Source organism: Bufo gargarizans, chromosome 2, assembly GCF_014858855.1.
Source record: "Bufo gargarizans isolate SCDJY-AF-19 chromosome 2, ASM1485885v1, whole genome shotgun sequence".
In the NCBI taxonomy this organism is placed as follows: domain Eukaryota; kingdom Metazoa; phylum Chordata; class Amphibia; order Anura; family Bufonidae; genus Bufo; species Bufo gargarizans.
Window position 1 is genome coordinate 563,885,834 of NC_058081.1, and position 27,332 is coordinate 563,913,165.

General features: G+C 42.6%; 1 protein-coding gene across 1 annotated transcript; it reads left to right on the forward strand.

Moving 5' to 3' along the window:
- On the forward strand, positions 1-27,332 carry LOC122926149 (galanin peptides-like). Its single transcript, XM_044277528.1, has 5 exons — positions 1-23; positions 10,235-10,289; positions 26,753-26,842; positions 27,086-27,160; positions 27,271-27,332. Exons 1-5 carry the CDS (start codon positions 21-23, stop codon positions 27,330-27,332), a joined length of 285 nt encoding a protein of 94 aa, XP_044133463.1. The 5' UTR covers positions 1-20.

Here is a 27,332-nt window from a genome sequence, read left to right on the forward strand (position 1 = left end):
TATGCGTTGGCTACCCTATAATGGTAAGAAACTAAAATTACATTCATCGTCGGAGTCACCAAGATTTATTATAGACTGGCACAAGAAAAAAAGGTCTTATCTCAACAGATTCCCCCTTGGGGAAGACTGATCGAAAATAATTATTTCAATGTGTTTTCCAATTGGTGGATAATTTTGAGACCACTGATTAGTGATTGTTGCCACTATCAGTAATTTTAAATAACCATATCTGCTGTCCCCCAATTCCACCACAAACATGCTCTTTAGTACTTCCTGTACATGTTATTCCTATGTAGGACTCACATAATTGACCACAGCACACTGAGGCATTGCTTATCTTAGACTAAAACAGTACGATTGGATGAGAGGAAATTCAGTTTATCAAAGCTTTTTCCCTGATGGTAGACATTAGGTGAAGGTTTGACAGTGTCTGTACACTTCAAGGGATTTCCCATGGAAATACCGGTACATTTTTTTTAAATGGACCAGAAATGGTCAGGTGCCCACTGAGCTTCACTCTCTGGTCCCAACTCGACATGTTGGAAATGTCACCAAGTTTTTCTGTTGAGCCAGTACCAAGGATTGAAAAGCAGCAAGGGCCAGCAGCAGTGAACACAATGGAGCAGCAATACACATTTTCATAGACATTAATGTCATTTACATTTAAGAATATATCTAAGCCCTTTTTAACTGCCCACTTTTCCTGCTGTGACCACGTCCTGGGGTAAACTATTCCACAAATTTACAGTTCTTACACTAAAGAAGCCTTGACGCCTTTGGGACTGAACTTTTACTTCTCCAGTTGGAAGCAGTGCCCCCTTATCATTTGCCAGCAGCAGATCGTGCTGTGTAAACAGAATCTGTTTACACAGCAAACGCTCCTTCCCATACTGTGACGTTAGCGATCTCTCCTCCCTATACTGTGCAGGAGTTTGCTGCATGTAAATGCAGCGGTCTCCTCCACTATCGAGCGGTTGTTGGGAAGGAAAGTTTCCTACCTAACCTTCTGCTGCTGCATCATCTCATGTAAAGGGATCTTAAGCCTTTAAACTTTATTTTACATATAAATTGTCTATGAAAGACAGTATCAAACACCTTGGACCATATCTACTATTAGCCAATTGAGTACATTACTGGATGTACTAAACACCGATATCAGCTCCTTTCTCTTCTTTTGTATATACAGAGCTAAAAAACACATTTAGTAAATCTGCCATTTCCTTATCTTCAGTGACCACCCCTCCTTTACTATTATTTAGGGGACCTACCTGCTCTAACCTTATTTTTTTAGCTTTTTTATATTTAATTTTTATTTATTTTTTTTGTTTGCTCTCTTTGGCCACCTGCCCTTTATTTTGACTTTCTGCAGATTTACTCTATTTTGGAGGATACAGCTGACCCCTCAGATTTGTATTTTTTTTAAACCCTTTTTTTTTTCCCATTTATTGCCCTGGCTGTAAGCCATGTGTGGTTTAATTTTAGTAATTTATACCTGTTACCTACAGGAGTAAATTTTGCAGTGTAATTGCCTAATGTGGATATAAAGCTCTCCCTTTTATCCTCTGTACTGTTATGTGACAATAGATACTCCCAGTCTGAGCCCTGAAATACTGCCCTCAAACTGGGGAAATTGGCCTTTTTAAAATTATGGGGCACATTTATTATGACTGGCATTTCAGACGCCGGCCCTAATAAACCCTTAAGCTCGCTGTGGATCCGCTGGAGTTATGATGAGGCACCGGCTTGGATCCTCCATCAGTTCTAAATGTAAGACAGCTTCCGAGCTGTCTTACATTTAAACCTTTTTCTATGCCTAAAATAGGTGTAGAAAATGGTAAATGAGACGGGCCTCCCGGCCCATCCCCTTTGACTCTCATGCCGCACTCACAATTTTAGACCTGGCGTGAGCAAGGAGAAGTCACAGATTGCGGCTCAACTAACTGTTGCACCGCAATATGCGCCTGAAATACGTCTAATTTATGACCCCCTTAGTGTTTTGCTCTCCCAGTGAGAGTTTGCTTTTATTAATTCAGAGTGGAATATAATTATATTTTGGTTACTATTACCTAGTATTTCACGAACAGTAGCATTTCCAACAAGATCCTCAGTGTTAGAAATTACTAGATCCAACAAAACATCACCCCTAGTGTCATCTTCTGCAAACTGGCCCATATAGAGGTCCTGCAGCAATTTGAGGAATTTTCTCAACTTTGCAGTTGATGCAGGACCATGAGCTCAGTCAAAATGTGTAAAGTTAAAATCTCCCATTATGAGCACTGTACCTGCCTGTGAAACCCGCTCTTGTTGGTTATAAAGCTGAACTTCTATCTCTTCAGTGATGTTAGGAGGTCTACAGAATACACCAAGTATTATTTTTTCTGAGTTTATATTATAGTTTATATTACTTTGTAATTCCACCCATAAGGTTCCAACATCTTCATTATCCTAACCCACAATTGCCTCTTTCACACTCATATCACTCCTCACATACTGGCACATGCCCTGCTTTTCTTTTGGCCCTCTCTTTCCTAAAGAGTTTAAAACCCTGAATATTAACAGCCCATTTGTGTGAGGAGTCCAGCTATGCCACACCAACTACATCTATGTGTTTCTCTAGTACCATAGACTGCAGTTCCCTGTTTTTATGATATGCTAATGAGTCATTGCAAGTGCCCAGGGACGGAAAGTTTTCTGAAAGTGCCCAGGTTTCCCTGCCTTACTTACGCTAACTCCGCCCCTCAGTAAGCTCTGGCAAGCCCTGTGTCTTTGTGACATCATATTTCACTGTAGCCCCTTCACTCATCACTGTTGGGCCTGGGCACTGTGGGCAGAGACACAAAGATCAGCAGTGTGCATGCGGTGGTTACCGTAGGTCTGATTGCATACATCCGGCATGGGTCTCTGTTGTTTGAAACAGAAGAAACCCAGCGACTATCCCGCCTGCCATCTTTAAAGTGGCGACTTACGCAGTACGTGTATGGTGGAGGTTTATGGTGGAGGGATATATAAAAATTATATATATATATATATATATATATATATATATATGTATATATGTATATATACAGTATCTCACAAAAATGAGTACACCCCTCATATTTTTGTAAATATTTTATTATATCATTTTATGGGACAACACTGATGATATGACATGACACTTTGATACAATGTAAAGTAGTCATTAGTCAAAATAGTTAAAAAAATTGAGCGGTGTCCTCACTTTTATGAAATACTGTATACAGTTGCAAGAAAAAGTATGTGAACCCTTGGATTTAATAACTGGTTGAACCTCCTTTGGCAGCAATAACTTCAACCAAACGTTTCCTGTAGTTGCAGATCAGATGTGCACGGTCAGGAGTAGAGTTGAGCGAACACCTGGATGTTCGGGTTCGAGAAGTTCCCGGTAATGTTCGGGTTCGGGATCCAAACCCGACCCGAACTTCGTCCCGAACCCGAACCCCATTGAAGTCAATGGGGACCCGAACTTTTCGGCACTAAAAAGGCTGTAAAACAGCCCAGGAAAGGGCAAAAGGCAGCAAAATGTAGTTAAATCCCCTGCAAACAAATGTGGATAGGGAAATGAATAAAAATAAAAATAAAATAAATAAAAATTAACCAATATTAATTGGAGAGAGGTCCCATAGCAGAGAATCAGGCTTCATGTTACCCACCACTGGAACAGGCCACTGTCAGATATTTAGACCCCGGCACCCAGACAGAGGAGAGAGGTCCCATAACAGAGATTCAGGCTTCATGTCAGCAGAGAATCAGTCTTCATGTCATAGCAGAGAATCAGGCTTCACGTCAGCCAAAACTGGAACAGTCCATTGTCATATATTTAGGCCCCGGCACCCAGACAGAGGAGAGAGGTCCCATAACAGAGATTCAGGCTTCATGTCAGCAGAGAATCAGGCTTCACGTCACCCAACACTGGAACAGTCCATTGTCATATATTTAGGCCCTGGCACCCAGGCAGAGGAGAGAGGTCCCATAACACAGATTCAGGCTTCATGTCAGCAGAGAATCAGGCTTCATGTCATAGCAGAGAATCAGGCTTCACGTCAGCCAAAACTGGAACAGTCCATTGTCATATTTTTAGGCCCCGGCACCCAGACAGAGGAGAGAGGTCCCATAACAGAGATTCAGGCTTCATGTCAGCAAAGAATCAGTCTTCATGTCATAGCAGAGAATCAGGCTTCGCGTCAGCCAAAACTGGAACAGTCCATTGTCATATATTTAGGCCCCGGCACCCAGACACCAGACAGAGGAGAGAGGTCCCATAGCAGAGATTCAGGCTTCATGTCATAGCAGAGAATCATGCTTCACGTCACCCAACACTGGAACAGGCCACTGTCAGATATTTTTAGGCCCCGGCACCCAGACAGAGGAGAGGTTTATTCAACTTTGGGTTGCCCCGCAATATAATGGTAAAATGAAAATAAAAATAGGATTGAATGAGGAAGTGCCTTGGAGTACAATAATATATGGTTAAGGGGAGGTAGTTAATGTCTAATCTGCACAAGGGATGGACAGGTCCTGTGGGATCCATGCCTGGTTAATTTTTATGAACGTCGGCTTGTCCACATTGGCTGTAGACAGGCGGCTGAGTTTGTCTGTAATGACGCCCCCTGCCGTGCTGAATACACGTTGTGACAGACAGTCTGATGCGACAGACTGATGGGCTTGGTTTTCAGGCGCCATCTGTGCGCTTTCTGCAGAAGACTGGGTGGGAGATAATGTGAACGTGCTGGATACACTGTCGGACACCCAATTGACTAATGCCTGTACCTGCTCAGGCTTTACCATCCTTAGAACGGCATTGGGCCCCACAAAATATTGCTGTAAATTCTGGTGGCTACTGGGACCTGAGGTAGTTGGTACATTAGGACGTGTGGCTGTGGCAGAACGGCCACATCCTCTCCCAGCACCAGAGGGTCCACTAACACCACCATGACCTTGTCCACGTCCGCGTCCCTTACTAGATGTTTTCCTCATTGTTACCGTTCACCACAATAAGAAAAAAATTATTTGGCCCAATGTATTGAATTCAAATTCAGGCCTTTTTTTACAGACACCTAACACTATCTGGCTATCTATTTAGGTACCATATTACACTAATACAGGCACAGCAGTAATGACAGATTTAGCTGAATATAAATTGTAGGCCTAGTATTTAGGCGCTGGATGACAGGTATACGTTTACGGACAGAATTAGACTTGGAAATGCACGGTAGCATGTGAAGTTATTGTGGAGGACCCTATCAGCACCTTCAATCTAATATACCCTTTTATGGATAGATTTCAAGTAGGCCTGATACAGCAGAAACCACTGATTTAGGGAATTGCTAAGTTAGGAATTGTATTTCAACCCAGAACAAAAACTGTGCTTTGGCGGACACTAAATTAATTGACCAGCCTCAGCAATAAACACAGATTTAGCTGAATATAAATTTAGGCCTATTATTTAGGCGCTGGATGACAGGTATACGTTTACGGACAGAATTAGACTTGGAAATGCACGGTAGCGTGTGAAGTTATTGAGAATGACCCTATCCGCACCTTCAATCTAATATACCCTTTTATGGATAGATTTAAAGTAGGCCTGATACAGCAGAAACCACTAATTTAGGCAATTGCTAAGTTGGGAATTGTATTTCAACCCAGAACAAAAACTGTGCTTTGACGGACACAATATAACTTGACCAGCTACAGCAATAACCACAGATTTAGCTGAATATAAATTGTAGGCCTATTATTTAGGTGCTGGATGACAGGTATACGTTTGTGGACAGAATTAAACTTGGAAATGCACGGTAGCGTGTGAAGTTATTGAGGATGACCCTATCCGCACCTTCAATCTAATATACCCCTTTAAGGATAGATTTACAGTTGGCCTGATACAACAGAAACAACTGATTTAGGGAATTGTAAAGTTGGGAATTGTATTTCAACCCAGAACAAAAACTATGCTTTGGCGGACACTAAATGAATTGACCAGCCTCAGCAATAAACACAGATTTAGCTGAATATAAATTTGAGGCCTAGTATTTAGGCGCTGGATGACAGGTATACGTTTACGGACAGAATTAGACTTGGAAATGCACGGTAGCGTGTGAAGTTATTGAGGATGACACTATCCGCACCTTCAATCTAGTATACCCTTTTATGGATAGATTTAAAGTTGGCCTGATACAGCAGAAACCACTGATTTAGGGAATTGCTAAGTTGGGAATTGTATTTCAACCCAGAACAAAAATATATTATTTGCCAGACAGCCAGACAGCAGACAGTATTACAATTGGCTAGCCACAGCTGAAACACCAGATTTAGGCCTCATGCACACGACCGTTTTTTTTTAAGTCAAGTTTGCCATTGAAATGATAGGAAAAAACGGACACGGATCACGGACACGGATCACGGACACGGATGCCAATCTTGTGTCCATCCGTGATTGACTTGAATGGGTCCGTGAACCGTTGGCCGTGAAAAAAATAGGACAGGTCATATTTTTTTCACGGCCAGGAAAAACGGGTCACGGATGCGGCTGCCAAACGGTGCATTTTCCAATTTTTCCATGGACCCATTGAAAGTCAATGGGTTCGCGAAAAAAAACGGAAAACGCACAACGGCCACGGATGCACACAACGGTCGTGTGCATGAGGCCTTAGGGTACTGCTATTTTGGCAATTGTATTTCACCCCTCAATAAAATAGCAAGCACAGCCAAGCCCTTGATGTAGGATATAGCAAAAAAATAACCACACTATTGATGGTTAAATGGACTTGGTGGCAGCTTGTGCTGGCGCACCACAAGACACAAAATGGCCACCGATCACCCCAGAAAAAAGTGACTGAAAAACGCTCTGGGCAGCCTAAAAACAGTGAGCAATTAAATAGCAGCAGTTCCATGATCCACAGCTGTAGATCGATCACTGAATTAAGTGTTTTTGATGAGTTAATTACTGCCTAATCTCGCCCTAACAGCAGCTGCAACCTCTCCCTACACTGATCAGAGCAGAGTGACGTGCGGTGCTACATGACTACAGCTTAAATAGAGGCTGGGTCACATGCTGCACTGGCCAATCACAGCCATGCCAATAGTAGGCATGACTGTGATGGCCTCTTGGGGCAAGTAGTATAACGCTTGTTGATTGGCTGCTTTGCAGCCTTTCAAAAAGCGCCAAGAAAGCGACGAACACCGAACCCGAACTTTTACGAAAATGTTCGGGTCCGTGTCACGGACACCCCAAAATTCGGTAGGAACCTGAACTATACAGTTCGGGTTCACTCATCCCTAGTCAGGAGTAATTCTTGACCATTCCTCTTTACAGAACTGTTTCAGTTCAGCAATATTCTTGGGATGGCTGGTGTGAATTGCTTTCTTGAGGTCATGCCACAGCATCTCAATCAGGTTGAGGTCAGGACTCTGACTGGGCCACTCCAGAAGGCGTATTTTCTTCTGTTTAAGCCATTCTGTTGTTGATTTACTTCTATGGTTTGGGTCGTTGTTCTGTTGCAACACCCATCTTCTGTTGAGCTTCAGCTGTTGGACAGATGGCCTTAAGTTCTCCTGCAAAATGTATTGATAAACTTGGGAATTTATTTTTCCTTCAATGATAGCAATCCGTCCAGGCCCTGACACAGCCCAAAACCATGATGCCCCCACCATGATACTTTACAGTTGGGATGAGGTTTTGATGTTTGTGTGCTGTGCCTCTTTTTCTCCACACATAGTGTTGTGTGTTTCTTCCAAACAACTCAACTTGTGTTTCATCTGTCCACAGAATATTTTGCCAGTACTGCTGTGGAACATCCAGGTGCTATTGTGCAAACTGTAAACATGCAGCAATGTTTTTTTTGGACAGCAGTGGCTTCCTCTGTGGTATACTCTTTGTGTGTTATTAGTTTAAGCAGACTGTGATTGTCTATTTTTGTGACTTAGATGAAGATCAGATCACATTTTATGACCAATTTGTGCAGAAATCCATATCATTCCAAAGGGTTCACATACTTTTTCTTGCAACTGTATATAATTGTGTTGGAAAAACCCCTAGCATGTACAGTGGATATAAAAAGTCTACACACCCCTGTTAAAATGTCAGGTTTCTGTGATGTAAAAAAATGAGACAAAGATAAATAATTTCAGAACTTTTTCCACTTAATGTGACCTATAAACTGTACAACTCAATTGAAAAACAAACAGAAATCTTTTAGGTAGAGGGAATTAAAAATATAGAAATAAAATAATATGATTGCATAATTGTGCACCCTTAAACTAATACTTTGTTGAAGCACCTTTTGATTTTATTACAGCACTCAGTCTTTTTGGGTATGAGTCTATCAACATGGCACATTTTGACTTGGCAAGATTTGCCCACTCTTATTTGCAAAAACACTCCAAATCTGTCAGATTGCGATGGCATCTCCTGTGCACAGCCCTCTTCAGTCGAATTCAATCGGATTCAGGTCTGAGCTTTGGCTGGGCCATTCCAAAACGTTAATCTTCTTCTGGTGAAGCCATTCCTTTGTTGATTTGGATGTATGCTTTGGGTCGTTGTCATACTGAAAGATGATGTTCCTCTTCATGTTTAGCTTTCTAGCAGAAACCTGAAGGTTTTGTGCCAATATTGACTGGTATTTGGAACTGTTCAGAATTCCCCCTAGCTTCACTAAGGCCCCAGTTCCAGCTGAAGAAAAACAGCCTCTTTTGGTAATGTGCAGTGTTGTTTTTGGCACCAAACATATCTTTTGGAATTATGGCCAAAAAGTTCAACCTTGGTTTCATCAGACCATACCACCTTTTCACACATGCTTTTAGGAGACTTCAGATGTTTTTCTTCGTAAGAAAAGGCTTTCTTCTTGCCACTCTACCCCATAGCCCAGACATATGAAGAATATGAGAGATTGTTGTCACATGTACCACACAGCCAGTACTTACTAGATATTCCTGCAGCTCCTTTAATGTTGCTGTAGGCCTCTTGGTCTCCTCCCATACCAGTTTTCTTCTCGTCTTTTCATCAATTTTGGAGGGACGTCCAATTCTTGGTAATGTCACTGTTGTGCCATATTTTCTCCACTTGATGATGACTGTCTTCACTGTGTTCCATGGTATATCTAATGCCTTGGAAATTCTTTTGTACCCTTCTCCTGACTGATACCTTTTAATAATGAGATCCCTTTGATGCTTTGGAAGCTCTATGTTGACCATAGCTTTTGCTGTGGGATGCGATTAAGAAAATTTGAATTGGGTCCTTCACCAGACGTGTTTCGGAGTCTTAGCTGACTCCTTCCTCACTGAGTGCGCATGTACTCTACGCCACACGTGATGTCGGCGGCGAGTGCGATCCTCAGTCCCGACTTCCCGGCTTGTGAGCGGAGTACACAATGGACTCTACGCCCCATGTGGTATTGGCGTCCCACGTGATGTGTAAGCGTCGTCCAGCGTGGTCTATGACGATCGGTGTCCCACGTGGTTCAGGGTCGCTGAAGAAGGAGTCAGCTAAGACTCCGAAATGCGTCTGGTGAAGGACCCGCTCACAGAGGACAACAACCACAAATAGGAAGCGCTTCCACAAGAACTAACTAGCCGGCATATCACCCCGTACAGATCCGCACAAACCAGCGGCACTGAACCACGAGGGACACCGATCGACTTAGACCATGTGGGACGAAGCTTACACATCACGTGGGACACCAATACCACATGGGGCGTAGAGTCCATTGTGTACTCCGCTCACAAGCCAGGAAGTCGGGACTGAGGATCGCACTCGCCGCCGACATCTCGGCATGCCGCCCACCAGCCGGTAATCCCACCTGCAGCACATAGGACCAGATCAGCAGCACCCAGAAGAGGCCCCAGATATTAGTGTGACAGTCTAAACTCTTAACCTATCTTTACATGCCTATAAGCGTATAGGCTAAAGATGATCTCTGCTCATATTGCCAGACTCTATAGGAAGGTACCCTGTTAACAAGGAAAATGGACACAGAATTTTTTTACACTTCCATGGGGAATAACAGAGGGACAGCTCAATGCTGTGTTTTAGGCAAGGATGCTCCAGAATTGTTACTTCATAAAGAATATTACAATAGCATATATCAGGAAAGCAGTGATGTCATCTTTAATTTTACTTTATTTTTTACATTAATGTAATAAAGCCAAATTTATACATTATATATTGTTTATTATATTCGTTTTAACTATTCCTCTTATTTATTCAATCATTATGTTTTAGCCAAAAGATAAGAGAGGATGGACTCTGAACAGTGCTGGTTACCTACTTGGACCTCGTAAGTATTATTCTGCTATATATTGCTATATTTTTAGCTTGGCTAGATAACACATCAATTATAATCTGAAAAACAGATGCTGAAACAAAACATAACTTAAAGGACCTCTGTCTGTCAGCATATTTCCACCAATGAAACTCGCTGACCTGTTGCATGTGCATTTGGCAGCTGAAGGTATCTTTGTTGGTCCCATGTTCATATATTCCAGCATTGCAAAGAAAAATTAAGTTTTAATTATTGCAAATGAGCCTCTAGGAGCAATGGGGGCATTGCCATTACACCTAGAGGCTCAGCTCTCTCTGCAACTTCTTCGCCTTCTCCACTTTGATTGACAGGGCCAGGCAGTGTAAACATCATCACATCATGCCTAGCTTCCTCACGCCTGGCCCAAACAAAAATGCAGAGGGCTCAGCAGTTGCAGAGAGAGTAGAGCCTCTAGGATTAACATCAACACCACAGTTGCTCCTAGAGGCTCATTTGCATATATTAAAACTTCATTTTTCTCAGCAATGCGGGCACATATGAACATGGGACCAACACACATGCCTTCAGCTGCCAAGTGCACATGTAGCAGGTCAGCCAGTTTCATAGGTACAAATCTGCTGACAGATGCCCTCTGATTGGCAGGGGAGTGAATGAGAGCAGCTCTGTTGTAACTGTATGTGTACTTCCGATGCTGAGTGCAGAACAGCTGATCAGTGGGTGTGCTGGGAGCCAGAGCCCTGCCGATGAGATAGTTATAACTTATCTTGAGGATAGGATATCACTTGTAAATGGTTGGACAACCCCTTTAGGATGCAGTAACTAAAGAGATATTTAGGAAGAACATAGGTGTCCTGATTTTTCATTTAACCCTTAGGATACAGGAGTTTTTTTTCTTATTTTGTTTTCATTTTTCTTCCTTATCTTGCTTGAGCCATAACTTTTTTTTATTTTTTTGTACATTCTAATGCCACCATTTAATATGCCATACAATGTAGTGGAAAGCGGGAAAGAAAATCCAAATGGGGTGGAATTGCAAAAAAAACGCAATTCCTCCACAGTTTTAAGGTTTTTTTTCCCACCGTGTTCATTTTGCGGCAAAACGGAACCAAGCCCTTCATTCTCTGGGTCAGTACGATTACAAAGATACCACATATGTATAGTTTTTTTTTATGTCTAAATAGTGTAAAAATAAACTTAAACTTTGAAAAATAATATACATTTTCACATCACCATATTCTAACCCTAATAACTTTTTTATAGTTATATCTACTGAGCTGTGTGGGGGCTCATTTTTTGAGGGACAATCTGTAGTTTGTATTGATACCATTTTGGAGTGTGTGTGTGTATGGTTGATCACATTTTATTACATTTTTTAAATGGCAAATCGGCCATTTTGACCCTTTTTTCCGTGACACCATTCGCTGTATTGGAAAAATATTTTTATATTTTAATAGTAAGGGTGTTTTTGGAAGCGGTGATGTCCATGATGTTTATATTTTTTGTTATTTATTGTAGGGATTTGCTCTGGTAGGCAGGGTAAGCAGACGCAATACAGAGGCAAGACCACGGTTGAAAAGCAAAAGTTCTGTGTTTATTCACACAAAAAGCATAAAAGAAAATATAAACAAAGTCACCTTGGTTTAAATCCTGGTGTTCCATTCACACATTGATGCAGGTACCGCATAAGAAGGTCAAGTCCTGGTGTTCACTTCACACCATGCTGTGGGTACCGCATAAAGAGTCTCAGACCTAGATGTTGTTCCCTTGTCCTCCCAGACAGGTTGCAGGCATGCATCCAGCTACAAGCCTCACACACAGACACAGCCTCAGGTCCCAATACAGAGATTCCACAGCTCCACTATCACCTCGAGCATAATTCCACCACCAGCTAAACTGCTGGCTGGGTTTTTAAACCCCAGCCCAAAACCTGGCCTGGATGTGGGGAACAGCCACCCACCCTGCTCTTTGGCTGTTCCCAATAAGAACCGTCTGGGATTGTCTTTTTGGCCACACTAAGAAAAAAACTGTTTCAGCGAGCACTAGCTGCCGCTGACACAAAATAACAAATTCCTATCTCACCGAGGCCAGGAACTTCGGTGACATGTACCTTCCGTCAATGACGGACCCTTGTGCCTTCCTACATAATGTATTTATTTTTTGTTCTACGGAAAGGGTCATTTTACATTTTTTATGTTTTTTTTTTTACTTTTATATTATGATTTTGAAGCTCCTATTTGAGCCTACAAAATCCTTTTTTTTTTCTGAAACCTCATGGATCTTTCAGACCCATGATTTGTACAGAAGTGCTCATTTCTTATGTTGGTCTGCCACCTGCTGGCCAAAATAGGAATTGCAGCTGCAATACCCTAGGTCTTTTCAGCGTATTAAATTCAAGCTTCCGGGCTTCTAACTGACTAGTGTTGATTGCGAATATTCAAATTGCTAATTTTTATTGCGAATATTGGCACTTTGAGAATTCGCAAATATCTAGAATTTAGTGCTACATCTTAGTAATCGTGAATATGCTAGATTTGTTTTTATCAGTATAAGGGAAGAAAGGGGTTAATAGGAGCCCCGCACTGGTCAAGACACTAAATAGCCAGTGAACAATATATCTCTTTCAATAGTGTTGGGAAGATAGTGAAAGTTAGTATGGGAGCACTTTGGTGTGACGTCACACCAAAGTGCTCCCGTACTAACTTTCACTATCTTCCCCGCACGCACCAGCTACCGGACGGAGCAGCACACGTACACGGGAGAAGTAAGAAGACTCCACCATCAGCAAAGGATTAAAGCCTGCCTGCAGACACTGGATGAAAAAGATAACACGCAAAGTGAGGTGAGATAACCTCCCCTCCTTCTAAACACGGACTATTGAAAGAGATATATAATTCACTGGCTATTTAGTGTCTTGACCAGCGCGGGGCTCCTATTAACCCTTTTATTCCCTTATTAAGATCGTTTTTGTGAGCTCGGGCAGGGAGCTCACACGGAGCACCAACAGCGGCCCCCTGAGTATTATCAGGGTCATAAAGACATAAGGATTAGCCTTAAAGGGGTACTATCATCTTAATGATCACTGTTAAATCTGTTAATGATTTAACAGTGATCATTTTTTAAAATATATTTTATTAACAAATCCCCACCCCTTAGAAAAAAATAAACCTATACTTACCTGACTGTTGTCTTCCGTCTCCCCTGGTTACGGCCACCGCTCTTCTCAGGAGTCGCGGTGGCCGCGTGTGCGCAGACGACTTTTCTTTTCTTCTCCCGGCCGGCCGCGCGCTGTACTGAACGCGCACGCCGAGTCTGCGCATGCGCCCTGGTGACTTCTTCCTGGCCAGTATACTATACTGGCCAGGAAGAAGTCACCAGGGCGCATGCGCGGACTCGGCGTGCACGTTCAGTACAGCGCGCGGCCCGGCCGGGAGAAGACATCAATGAAGATGGAGCCTGCCCCCTGCCGAGTGCTGAAACCAGGAAGTGGACGGCGCGCTGGTACCAAGTAAGTATGAAATAGCCTGTTGAGAAAACCCCTTTAAGTAGCGGCAGCTCAAGGGTGACTGTGAATTGTTTGTATAATCATACACATATTTTTTCATCAGTACCCATGATCCCTCACTGCTTCTTTCTTGTGGGCCAATGAGAAGGCTGCAATGTCTTTGACTTTAGGAGTAGTGTTGATCGTGAATTTTCGCATCTCACAAATTTTCCGATTGCATAGTGACTGGAGATCATGAATTCTTTAATTCGCGACTATATGACGAATATTCGCCCAAATATTTGCGAAATATTGCAAATTCGAATATTGCCCCTGCCGCTCATCACTATTTACTGACATCCTCTGCGGCCAATGAGGATGCCAGTAAGAAGCCACTACTGGGTTTTTCATCCTTCAGATGCGGTGATCAAGGCTTTAATGACCATGATTGGCATTATTGCTGGTCGCGGTCATTAGCCGTAGGTCTCTGCTGTTTGAAACATCGGAGACCCGCTGGCCATGACGCTCGCTGCACGAGTGATCAGGCGCCATGTTTGCACTTTGCTCCAGCGCCATACATGTACAGCACTGGTAGCAAATGGGTTAAGTAAATAGGTATAGGCACAAAAAAAGAGTGTCATGGGAAACACCCCCCAAAGGCATGAGCTGGATTTTGCCAGGTTGAAGATGTCCATTTAATAATGGCTCTTTAACCTTTGGGAGGTTTTAGCTGATATCTTGACGCTGCTGCCAAACTATGAGGATTATGTATTACACCATTTATTGGGCATAGAAGAGTCAGAAAATGTTGTCCCAAGTGTTGTTTGGCAAACAAAATTTGTGACTTTTTGGCTTTTACAGACTGCCTCTCCACTTTTACAAAAAGTGAGCAAAGACTGGGTGAGAAACAGTAGGGAATAGGTGGAAGCTCTGCGGTCCAACTTACTTAACAGCATGTGAACCTACTCCAGCTACTGGAACACAGATATGCGATGGGCCTCTCAATAAATTGGTCAGAGTTTTAGCCTATGAGATTTTTACTAAGATCGGAATGTGAAATATCAGTCTTTGGTAAATGAACCCAATTTTTTCCTGCCTTATTTTGTGCTTGTAAAAAAAAAATGCTGTGAATTTCAGACATTTCAGCTTTTTTAGTGGCTTTTTTAGTCACTTCTTTCAGATTTTTTTTCTTGTCCATCCTTCTCCCACCTTCTGGACACCCCACCCTGCCACCTCTATTACTGTGGCCACTACACTGCAGAAACAGATAATCCCCCTAAAAAATACTATTACCACACAGATAGTTCCCCTTCAATAATTATTGGCACATGGTGCCTCCCAATATAGCAGTCGTCCCAAAAGTCCCACAAATAGTAATATTTATCTGCCATAGTGCACAGTGTGGTATCAGCACCCCCAATAGCAATAATGTAACTAATTTTCCCCCCAGAAGTAATAATGCACAATAGCACTCTCAGTAGTAATAATTCCCCCTATAATGTGTGTCTGTACAAAAAAAATAACCCGTTATAATGTGTGCCAGTAAAATAATGCCCTCTTAAAATGTTTGCCAGTAAAAAAAATCCCCCCTTGCAATGTGTGCAAGTACAAAAATGCTTCCTTATAATGTGTGGCAGTACAAAAATACCCCCTTATGTGTGCCAATACAAAAAATGCTCCCTTATTATTTGCTCTAAGTGCAAACCCCTTATGTGTCAGTACAAAAAAATGCTCTCTTATAACATTTGTCAGTACAAATAACTACCCCCTATTAGTGCCCCCAGTAGAATGGATGTCCTCATGGTGCCCCCCCCCCTTATAATGTCTGCCAGTACACAAATGGTCCCTTTTATAGCTACAATATTCCCATAGTGCTTTCTCCAATTACAAAATAATAGCCCAAAAGAATGCTGCCAAATAATAATAATAAACTTAAATACTTACCTCCATTCTGCTGTCAGTGAAGCAGTGCAAGACATAGACCTCTTCTAGTCTGTGCCCTGAGCTCTATGCAGCCTGGCTCAGGCAGCTCGATAATGACACCGGCCTCTTCCGGTTACAGGAACTAGGACTAAAGCCTATTAGAGTGGGCCAGGGATACATTGCTCCCGTACCCCGTCGCAGCATTCAACTGTATTCCTCTCCTGAGTACAGCGATGCAGTTGAATATGTAGAGATGAGGGTTTCCACAATGAAAGCACTCATTGTCCATGACCCTTCTGCTGCCTTCCTCTTGCCCCTACCTGGGGCTGCCTGAGGCTATCGCCTCACCTCGCCTCATTGTAGGTGCACCCCTGACTGTGTAGGAGAGCAACTAGAGTCACAATTCTAGAATAACATTCTGTCCAAAGTAAGCCAACCAGTAGTTGGTATAGAGTCAGAGAAAAGTGTCTATCCCTGCTCCAGATTTATCATCCAGTCTGAGCCCCTGTGATAAATCTGAGGCACATCTAGAAGAGCCTGTCTAAGCATATGCCATCTTTAGGATTAGTGAATCTTGGCATAAATGCCTTGATTTAACAAGGTATGTGCTAAGTTGGCCTTGTCAGGACTGAGCTGCTGGAAGAGGTATGTAATATATGACAAGGTGCCGACCTCGTTATAAATTTCCTCTGCCTCCTCTGGCTCTCCGTGTGCTGGAATGAAATCCACGGAAGCTCATAGCTGCTGGAGATTTCATGCATTATTAACAAGAGTTCCTGGTGTAAATAATGATGAATTAGCTGGGTCTGATGCTGATTGTGACTACAAACACCGCAAATGCATTGAAAAGTCGCAAACACAGTGGATTTATGACTTTTCTTCACCAAGAAAAGGCCTAAGGTATCAGTTTTCCCCATAGTTTTTTATCACTAATGTTTTCTTCAGGGCGTTTTTCCCTATAGAGAAAGTGATGTGAAAACGCCAAGAACTCCAACAAGCCAAAGATAGAAAATGGCACCTAATTACCAAAAATGTCAAGAGCAAAAAATAAATAAAACTTGAGCGCCCTGCGTTTTCTATTTCACATTGAACTTTAGCTAACAAATTATAGCAAAAAGTATAGGAGCAAAAAAACAACAACTATGTGTTAAAGTACCCTTAAAGTGGTATTCTGGTTGTTTTAAGTTATCCTATATCCTGATTATTGTTAGATCGGTGGGGGCCTGCTGAGACCTCCACAAATCACTAGAATGGAGAACCTGTACCTCCTGCTGCCCTCTGAAATGAACGGATCGGCTAGTCACACATGCACACGGCCGCTCCATTTATTTCAATGGGACTTCCAGAAATAGCCGAATGCTGTAATCACCTATCTCCGGAATTCCCATAGAAATTAATGGAGCGGCTGCGCCCATCAGCGACCACCAGGTATGTTTATTTCATAGGGACTGCAGGGGGTATGGGGACCCCATTCTAGTGATTGTGGGGGTCCCAGTGGTAGGAACCCCACTGATCTAATATTTATCCCCTATCCTGTGCATAGGGGCTAGCTTCTAACAATTGGAATACCCCTTTAAGTATATAGAAGATCTTTATGATCAAGGAGTTACGTTACTTCTCTGAGTAGTCCCCCAATTACAACCTCCAGGAAGAAGAATTGTATACATTTTTACAGATAAGGAAGTGTCTGAGAGGCCAGTCATTTATTTCTCTATCATTACCAGCACATATTTGGGGAGATATACTAAAGCTGTCGTTACAATCTATGTAGGCACAGAACATGCTAAATTTATCAAGACCTCTTGATAAATTTGGCACATTTCCTGCCAGTTCATGTTCTAGACTTTCAAATCTAGACCAGGTATTTGCTGGAGTAGATCTGAACTATCATTTACTCTAGTTTCTGGTGTGAATAGTAGAAAATCCAGCAGGCAGTGGTGGGCCATGCCCCCTCTCGCTAAGCCTTGCACACACTTTTCTTGCCATTTTTAAAAAGATGAGATAAAGGAAAACTCACAAATTATTGTGCAATTTTAGCATGCATCATATTTGCAATAGTGGTGTAAACTACTAAATGTCCCTCAATGTCAACAACAAAACCAAATTTAAAAGTCATTAGCCTTTTTTACTCTACACTAATGTTAAGTGAGCATGCTCGGCTGAATACCTGTTCGGCTCGCGCATCGCTATACTCGGCACATGCTCCGCCGAGTGCCGCATGTGCCCGAGCGCCATGCTCGAGTCTCCTCCCCGCACTTTTTGCAGCTGCTAAGAAGCCAATAAATGTGCAGGTAAGTACTGCCATCACTGTAATGCAAGTAGCCATGTTGGCTACTGGCATTATAGTGATTGGCCGGCCGAAACACGTCATCGAGTGCTATATAGCACCCGATGACGCGGGTTTGGCTAATTGAAAGTCAGGGAGAGCTGTGCTTAGGAAGGGACAGATATTGTAGGGCATTTGTGATCGCCATTTATTCAATTTTAAAATGTTTCAAAGACCCAAAAGTCCTTTTAAGGACTATTGTGTGTGGTGGCAGCCATTTAATCTTCCTATAATCTTCCTATTTTCCTATAATCTTCTTTGTCCCATACTTTGCAATTCTTATAATTTTTCTATAGAGGTTGTCTGCAGTGACTTTTGAAATCTGTACAGCAATACCTTCTGTGTGTCAGGGGCAGAGATAGGAAGAATATAATTGAAAACAATTATATTATTTCCATAATTTAACAAAAAATTTCATATAAACGGTCACTGCAGTGACTTGTCACATCTGTGCCGCAATAGCATCTGTGTGTCAGGCCCAGATATTGGGAAAAATATTAGTGACAACAAATATATTTTTTCCATAATTTATCCATCATTTTTCTATAAACGGTCCCTGCAGTGAACTGTCACATCCGTGTTGAAATAGCACGTGAGTGTCAGGCCCAGATATTGGGAAAAATATTAGCAAAAACAATTATATTTTTTCCATAATTTATCCATATTTTTCCTATAAACGGTCCCTGCCGTGAATTGTCACATCTGTGCTGCAATAATGTCTGTGTGTCAGGCCCAGATATTGGGAAAAATATTAGTGACAACAAATATATTTTTTACATAATGTATCCATAATTTTCCTATAAATGGTCCATGCAGTGAATTGTCACATCTACGCTGCAATAGCGTGTGTGTGTCAGGCCCAGATATTGGGAAAAATATTAGTGACGACAACTATATTTTTTCCATAATTTTCCTATAAACGGTCCCTGCAGTGAATTGTCACAGCTGTGCTGCAATAGCGTGTGTGTGTCAGGCTCAGATATTGGGAAAAATATTATTGACAACAAGTATATTTTTTCCATAATTTATCCATAATTTTCCTATAAATGGTCCCTGCAGTGAATTGTCACATCTGTGCTGCAAAAGGTGTCTGTGTGTCAGGGCCAGATATTGGGAAAAATATTAGTGACAACAAATATATTTTTTCCATAATGTATCCATAATTTTCCTATAAACGGTCCCTGCAGTGAATTGTCACATCTGTGCTGCAATAGCGTGTGTGTGTCAGGGCCAGATATTGGGAAAATATTATCAAAAACAATTATATTGTTTCCATAATTTATCCACATTTTTCCTATAAATGGTCCCTGCCGTGAATTGTCACATTTGTGCTGCAATAGCATGTGTGTGTCAGGGCCAGATATTGGGAAAAATATTAGTGACAATAAATATATTTTTTCCATAATGTATCCATAATTTTTCTATAAACGGTACTACAGTGAATTGTCACATCTGTGCTGCAATAGCGTGTGTGTGTCAGGCCCAGATATTGGGAAAAATATTAGCGAAAAAAAATTACATTTTTTCCATACTTTATCTACATTTTTCCTATAAATGGTCCCTGCAGTGAGTTGTCACATCTGTGCTGCAATAACGTGTGTGTGTCAGGCTCAGATATTGGGAAAAATATTAGTGACAACTAATATATTTTTTCCAATATTTATCCATAATTTTCCTATAATCTGTTTCTGCAGTGAATTGTCACATCTGCTCTGCAATAGTGTGTGTGTGTCAGGCCCACATATTGGAAAAAAAATGGTGACAACAAATATATTTTTTCCATAATTTGTCCATAATTTTCCTATTAACGGTCCCTGCAGTGAATTGTCACATCTGCACTGCAATAGCGTCTGTGTGTCAGGCCCAGATATTGGGAAAAATATTAGTGACAACAAATATATATTTTCCATAATATTTCCAGACTTTGCCTATAAACAGTGTCTGCAGTGAATTGTCACATCTGCGCTGCAATAGCGTGTGTGTCAGGACAAGACATAGTACAAATATAAGTGAAATCTATTTTCCTTTTTTCATACTTTTACATACTTTTTCCATATACTGTGCTTGCTGTGAACTGTAACATCCATGCCACATCTTGTGTCAAACGTGCATATAACATCTAATATAAAGAAGGCGAACATTAAGGGACGGGGAAGTGGCCGTGATGCTGATGGTACACGCAAAGGCCGTAGCCCTAGGAATGTTGAAACTGTGCCTGCTGCCAGAGCACAAGATAAACAATTATCTAAGATACCTAGCTGCATGTCCCTAGTTTGCAGGGTGGCACAGGACACCACTCTTGAAGTCAGCCCAGTGCGAGCAGGTGGTCGGTTGGATTGCAGCAGATAGTGCTTCCAGTCTGTTAAGCACCACCCTGTCTTCCATCAAGTCCAGTCTCAGTAGCCAGGAGTCTGGTCCACACAATCCTCACCCTGATCCTCCTTCCTCCCACCATTTACAGTTTGGCCAAACAAGTGATCCCACACTCGGATATTCCGAGGACCTCTTTTCAGCACCATTAATTGATTTGGCTCTCTCGCCAAGCTTGCTTGAAGAGGGAGCTGAGATCTTGTGCCCCGATTTCCAACCAGAGTCACAAGAACATGATGCTGGGGAACGGCAATTAGTGTTTAATGAGGTGGATGAAGGTGAGACTTACTGTCTCAAGAGGTTGAGGAATAGGATGACACACAGTTGTCAATCACTGAGGTTGTGGTTAGGTCAACAAATCAGGAGGATGAACAGAGTGAGGACGTTGAAGAGGAGGTGCTGGACGATGAGGTCACTGACCCAACCTGGGAAGGTGGCAACAAGCCGAGCGAGGAGAGCAGAACAGAGGGGGAGGAATCTGCAGCACTGCAACAGGCTGGAAGAAGAAGTGGGGTGGCAAAAGGTAGAAGGTGGGCACCACCGAAAAGGCCCGCAACTGTTCCATGGAGCACCCGCTTGCATAAATCTCTTTTGCCAAGAGGTAGGTGTTCGGCAGTATGGCGCTTTTTTGAGGAAAGTGGGGACCAACACCAAGGATTACGGGCCCCAATGTTATCAGGGTTTCCTCCACCACATACATTAGTGGCTCCAACCCCCACTTCTCCTCCGCCTCCTCCTCCACTTATACCTCCGAATTATCCGCGTGCAGCACCAGTCAGTCATCAGTCGGTAGCTGGAAGTAGTGTAGCACTACAGTGGGGAAGCGGCAACAGGCCGTGCTGAAGCTGATCTACCTAGGTGGCAAACAGCACACCACTGCAGGGGTTAAGAGACCAGACTGTGCTGCGGCTCTCGCCATTCAACCTAGAACCAGGCATGGTTGTGTCTGATAATGGCCGTAACTTGGAGGAGGCTTTGAAGCTGGGCAACCTTAGACACATCCTATGCCTAGCCAACGTATTCAACCTTGTGGTTCAGTGGTTTCTAAAAACATACCCCAATTTGCCTGAGCTACTGGTGAAGGTTTGTGCACATTTCCACAAGTCACCAACAGCTTCAGCCAGTCTATCAACACTGCAGCAGCGCTTGAAATTGCCAGCTCACCGGCTGTTGTGCGACGTGAGCACGCGCTGGAACTCCACGTTCCACATGTTGGCCAAGCTTTGTGACCAGCAGAAGGCAGTCGTGGAATACCAGTTGCAACATGGTCATCGCCTTTCCAGTCAGCTTCCGCTATTCACAAGCAAGGAGTGGGCATAGATGTCTGACCTTTGTGCGGTTTTACATAACTTTGATTAATCAACACAGATGGGGAGTGGCAATAATGCTATTATCAACGTCACCATCCAACTTCTGTGTCTTCTCAAACGCTCGCTACTGACAATTAAGGACGACGCTTTGCATGTGGAATAGGTGGAAATGGGGGATAACATTACACAGGTTGATGATAGCTTATTCGTCACATATAATGCCCTCACATATATGGCCTTTGAATAACAAGCTTGAGAAAGACCTTTACGGTCGATACGTCGCATTTTTTTTTTGCTGGTGAAATAAATTCCACTGAATTGAAGACAGGAGAGTGCTGCGGTTTCTTCTATATGACGCATCCAAGGGGGAAATTCTGACTGGCTCCCAACACGGCTGGCACCACCACAAGTTAAGACTTAAATTTTTTGTTGTGCTGCTATACGCATTTTTTCCTATGATATAATTTTTTAGTGGGTCCTCTCACCTGTAGGCTTGCAACTCTTTTACAGGGTCAGCTCACTTCCAGGCCCAAACCTAAAATCTTTTACAGGGTCAGCTTACCTGCAGGCCCGCAACTCAAATATTTTACAGGGTCAGCTCACCTGGAGGCCCGCAACTCAATTCTTTTACAGGGTCAGCTCACCTGCAGGCCCGCAAATCAAATCTTTTGCAGGGTTAGCTCACCTGCAAGCCCGCAACTCAATGTGAATGAGGCAGTCCCTTATGTGATATACAGCTCTACAGATTTGTTTCCATCTGCATCTTTCTCAACAATCTGTGGCCTGAGTCTTTTATCCAGACTCTGACATTGTGCCACTATGTGGCCTCCTCATGCTGCCATCTCCACACCATGTAACCTTGCCACTCATTTTTACCACCATGCTGCTGCTGATGCTGTAAAGGCATCAAAAGGCCTTAAACTGATCACCAAGCCCACAATGTAATTAAGGTTTTGGAATCGATAAACCCAACTTGCTTTTGTGGGCTGCATCAGTGGCGTAGCTAGAAATGACTGGGCCGCACAGCAAATTTTTGAATGGGGCTCCATCCCACAGTAATTTTTTAGCGACCACTTCCTTTCATGCCGCCCCCATTCCTGTGGCTAGTAAGGATTGCTCTCTCAGACCAGGGCTGGCAGCTGTTCCATACGTTTTATACACTGTCCATACTGTCACTGTATATAATTCCATTGTGTAATACTGTTGAGGGGACCCTGACCAAATCCTTTAGTCTGCCTCCTCCTGGATGTGCCCCTTCTGGGTCAGGGCCCCAAAGCTGCAGCTTGCCCTGCTTCACCTATAGCTACGCCCCTGGTCTGCATTAATCTGCAGGTGACCGTCATACAGCTCCACAGATTTGTTTCCATCTGCATCTTTCTAAACAATCTGTGGCCTCCTCATGCTGCCATCTCCAAAGTATGTCACCTTGCCACTTATTTTTATCACCACGCTGCTGCTGATGCTGCTTAAAAGGCCTTAAACTGATCACCAGGCCACCATTCTAATTATGGTTTTAGGCACAAAACCAAAGTAAAAAAATGTATAGGAAAAATTGATTGAAAACAGGGGTACCTGGTTTAATACTCGGGGTCTCCCATTTACTTCCATTATATTGGGGTGCTCGGTCAACACTACTCAACACTATCCTATACAAAGATGGATAAACCCTGCATACCTGTAACTATATGGGAAAGATATTTGAACTTGTACTTTTCCCGATAGAAGGCTGCCTGTTTAATGAAGGAGACTGTGTATTTACATGCAGCGATTTTCTTCACTGTATGAGGACAAGAGATCGCTATAGCAATCCCTCATTCTCATACAGAATCATGACTTCTGAGCAGCAGATCTTTGTTTATCTGCTGCTCAGAAGCCATGATTGGTGGTGCCTGCATGATCGACAGGATCACCCGATTAATGAGCGCTTTGTGATCGGCGGCACATTTAGATGGCTAGATCACAATGTGTTCGGCCCAAGACCCCCGCGCACCCAAGCACTACGGTGCTCAATCAACACTACTCAACTACAGAATCATGGCTTCTGAGCAGCAGATCGTTGTTTAGATCACACGATCTGCTGCTCAGAGGCCATGATTGGTGGTGCCTGCATGATCAACAGGATCACCCGATTTAATAAGCGCTTTGTGATCTGCTGCACATTAAGATGGCCAGATGATCGGGAACGAGCCGATAGCCTGGGCAATTATTGGTGTGTCTAAGTACTCCTTTAGTCTAGATTTTAACCCCTTCACTATCAGCACCATAAATGTACGGCGCTGGAGCAATGAGCAAATATGGTGCCTACTCACTCGTGCAGTGTGTGCCATGGCCGGCGGGGCTCTGCTGTTTCAAAGAGCAGTGACCTGCGGCTAATGACCGTGACTGGCAATAATGCAGATCGCGGTCATTAAAGCCTTTAGATGCTTTGATCAAGTGTGATCACGGGAACTAAAGGGTGAAAAACTGTCTCTGCAAACAATTGATTTCAATATGTGGTATCTCTCTGAGAGACTCAGGGTATTGAAACTGAAACGTGCAGGTGGCAGGCCAACATAGGAAATGAGCAATTTTGTACCAATATGGAGATATAATAAAAAAAAATTGGTACAGAATAAAAAAATACAGTGTTTTGTAGCCTCAAACACGAGCTAAAAAAACATTAAAAAGTTGAAAAAAACTGTTAAGAAAATATATAAAAAAAAATATATATAAAAGTTTAAATTACTCCCCTTTCTGTAGAATAAAAAAAAAATACATAAATAACAAAAAATATAAACATCATGGGCATCATCGCGTCCAAAAACGCCCGTACTATTCAAATATAAAAATATTTTCCAATACGGAGAATGACGTAACGGAAAAAAGGGTCAAAATGGGCGATTTACAATTTTTTCATCACTTCTCTTACCCAAAAAAAGTAATAAAATGTGATCAACATGGTATCAATAAAAATAGCTGATCATTCTGAAAAAAAATTGCCAACACACAGCTCCGTAGATATAACTGTAAAAAAGTGGTGAAGTAAAAAATAAATAAATGTTTTTTTCAAAGTTTAAATTTATTTTTACACTATTTAGACATATCAAACCTATACATATGTGGTATCGTTGTAATTGTACTGACCCAGAAAATGAAGGACACAGGTTAGTTTTGCTGAAAAGGGAACAAAACCCATAAAGCGGTGGAGGAATTGCATTTTTTTTTATTCCACCCCAGTTGGAATGCTTCCCACTACATTGTATGCCATATTAAATGGTTGTATTAGAAAGTACAACTTTTCCTGCAAAAAATAAGCCCACAAACAGCTTTGTGAATGGAAAAATAAAAAAGCTATGGCTCAAGTAAGATATGGAAGAAAAATGAAAACGCAAAAACAAAAAACCCTCCGGGATCCCAAGGGACTGAAGTTAGAAGTGGATAAAATACTGGATACTAAAAGGGTGGTATACCAATTTTTGATATATTTCTGAAATTCAACCACTAAATAATACTATTGCTAAAGTTAATATTACAATAATTACACATATGAATATACAGTATATCTATCCACAACCAACATTTATGTGATAATTTTGTTTCAAACTGGTATTACTGGGTGGCCTCTGCAATCCTATTAACCTTGTTGTCACGGTAGGAAGGGAAGAGTGCAGCCCTGGACTCCACCAACACCTCTGTACCTACCTACTTGCATGACCCGTCCTATCTGACGGCAGTGGCAGATCCAGAGCCTGGTCTCGGGAGGGGCACTTCCATATTGTATTGTGGCGGCGGACAGAAAATAATGTGGTGCTTATAGAACAGACTATTTTATTTAACCTGTGTGAGCAGAAGAAATGCTCTGTCTATAACTAAGGAATATCAGGGTATATTATACAGGGGGTAATATAACTGACGAGGGGTAGTAGGGTAAATTATACAAGGGGTAATATAACTGAGGAGGGGTATCAAGGGACATTATACAGTGGTAATATAACTGAGGGGGTATCAGGGTAAATTATACATGGGTAATTTAACTGAGGAGGGCTCTCAGGGGACATTATACTGGGGTAATATAACTGATGGGGTATCAGGGTAAATTATACAAGGGGTAATATAACTGAAGAGGGATATCAGGGGACATTATACAGGGGTAATATATAGCTCTCACCCTCACCTCACTTAGCAGGTGCCGACGCGCAGTAGCCTCAGGCAGGCACTTCTTCCTTCCTCTGCCACCCAGATGGGACCACTCCCTCTCCTGTCCTGGCTGCGTGCGCCTGCATGCACGTCGCACGGCTCTGCCTCCGCTCCAGCTCTGCCACCCTATGTACAGTGAATTTAGCACCCGCGGCACAGGTATTGTAATTTACAGTGCGGGACGGGCGCAGCCAGCGTTAGGGCAGGGGAATCAGCAAAACTATGTTCTCGGATTCTTGGGGGGGGCAACTGCAAACAAAGCCGAGGTCGGAAGCCAAGAGGTTACGTCAAATACAAATGGAGGTAGCAAGGTCGAGGTCACAAAAAAAGCTGAGGTCAAAACAAGCAAGGTCTGAATATATAAATAAAGATGGTGAGGGAAACTAGACCAATCACAGGCAACCTGTGGCCAGCAGGCTGCCTGTTTAAATAGCCATAACTGGTGAGTCACATGACGTGGTCAGCATCACGTGACCCACATAACACAGCCAAGCGCTGATTCATCATTATCGGCGCTCGGCTCTTTTGCTGCTCGTAGTCTAGGGGAACGCCGGCCGCGCTGAAGAGGCGTGCACGGCCGGGTCCTCTCCGCCCCCTGGTCCCCATGGAGACGAGGACGCCGGCCGCTTCCTCGCTCCTGCACACAGACGGGATGCCAGCAGTGCTGCAAGATAGAAGCATGTCGCCAGGTCCCCGTTACACTTGAAGCCCAAGATCACCTCTAATGTCTTTGAACCCTTTTCATTATAGAAGCATGTAGGAAAATCTGTAGATCCATGGTCTGTAAGTTTCAACCCTGCTCTGGAGTTATAAATGCAGTTGTGATAATGCAGAATAGGATATACATCATATAGCATAGGCAGTCATTACTTATTGTCATTTGTTTGGTCAGATGCTCATCGAACACTGAATGATAAAGGTGGAATAGCAGGAAAAAGGGAGGTGGTGGATGAACTATTCAAGTCCGGAAGAGATATATATGGTAAGAGTCATGTGACAAGGTGACGTGCAGTGCAGTATTTGTTTTATTTTCTTAATTCAGTGTGAAGCCATTAACATTCATGATCTAGTTTTTGGAGCCAAGACTAAAATGGATCCAAAACGAGGAAAACCTGCAAATGACAGACAGATTGTTCTCTAGCTAGTTTGTGTTTTATAGTTGACTATTTGACCAATCTTTGCATCTTGAATTACAGTAACACAGTATATGTGTAATTTTCTATAGGCATTCAGCAGAATTCTTTGGATGATAGCACAGTTCAGACTGTTCTTGAGTTTCTTGCATATTTACGTCTCAAAGGTAACAACCCTTTTATCACCGAAAGACAGTCTGATGCTGCATCTGTATTTGTTTTCCGTGTAGTACAACCTGCTGTTACTCAGTATTATGCTATTTTCTTTTGGTTTTAGAAATTGGAGCTCTAGACCATTTGGCTTTACTCATCTCAGAGGAGTCTACACAGTCTACTTAA

Coding starts and splice junctions, on each gene's coding strand:
- LOC122926149 (XM_044277528.1), top strand. Junction 10,290..26,752: donor TGGTTACCTACTTGGACCTC/GTAAGTATTATT, acceptor TTGTTTGGTCAG/ATGCTCATCGAACACTGAAT. Junction 26,843..27,085: donor GTCCGGAAGAGATATATATG/GTAAGAGTCATG, acceptor AATTTTCTATAG/GCATTCAGCAGAATTCTTTG.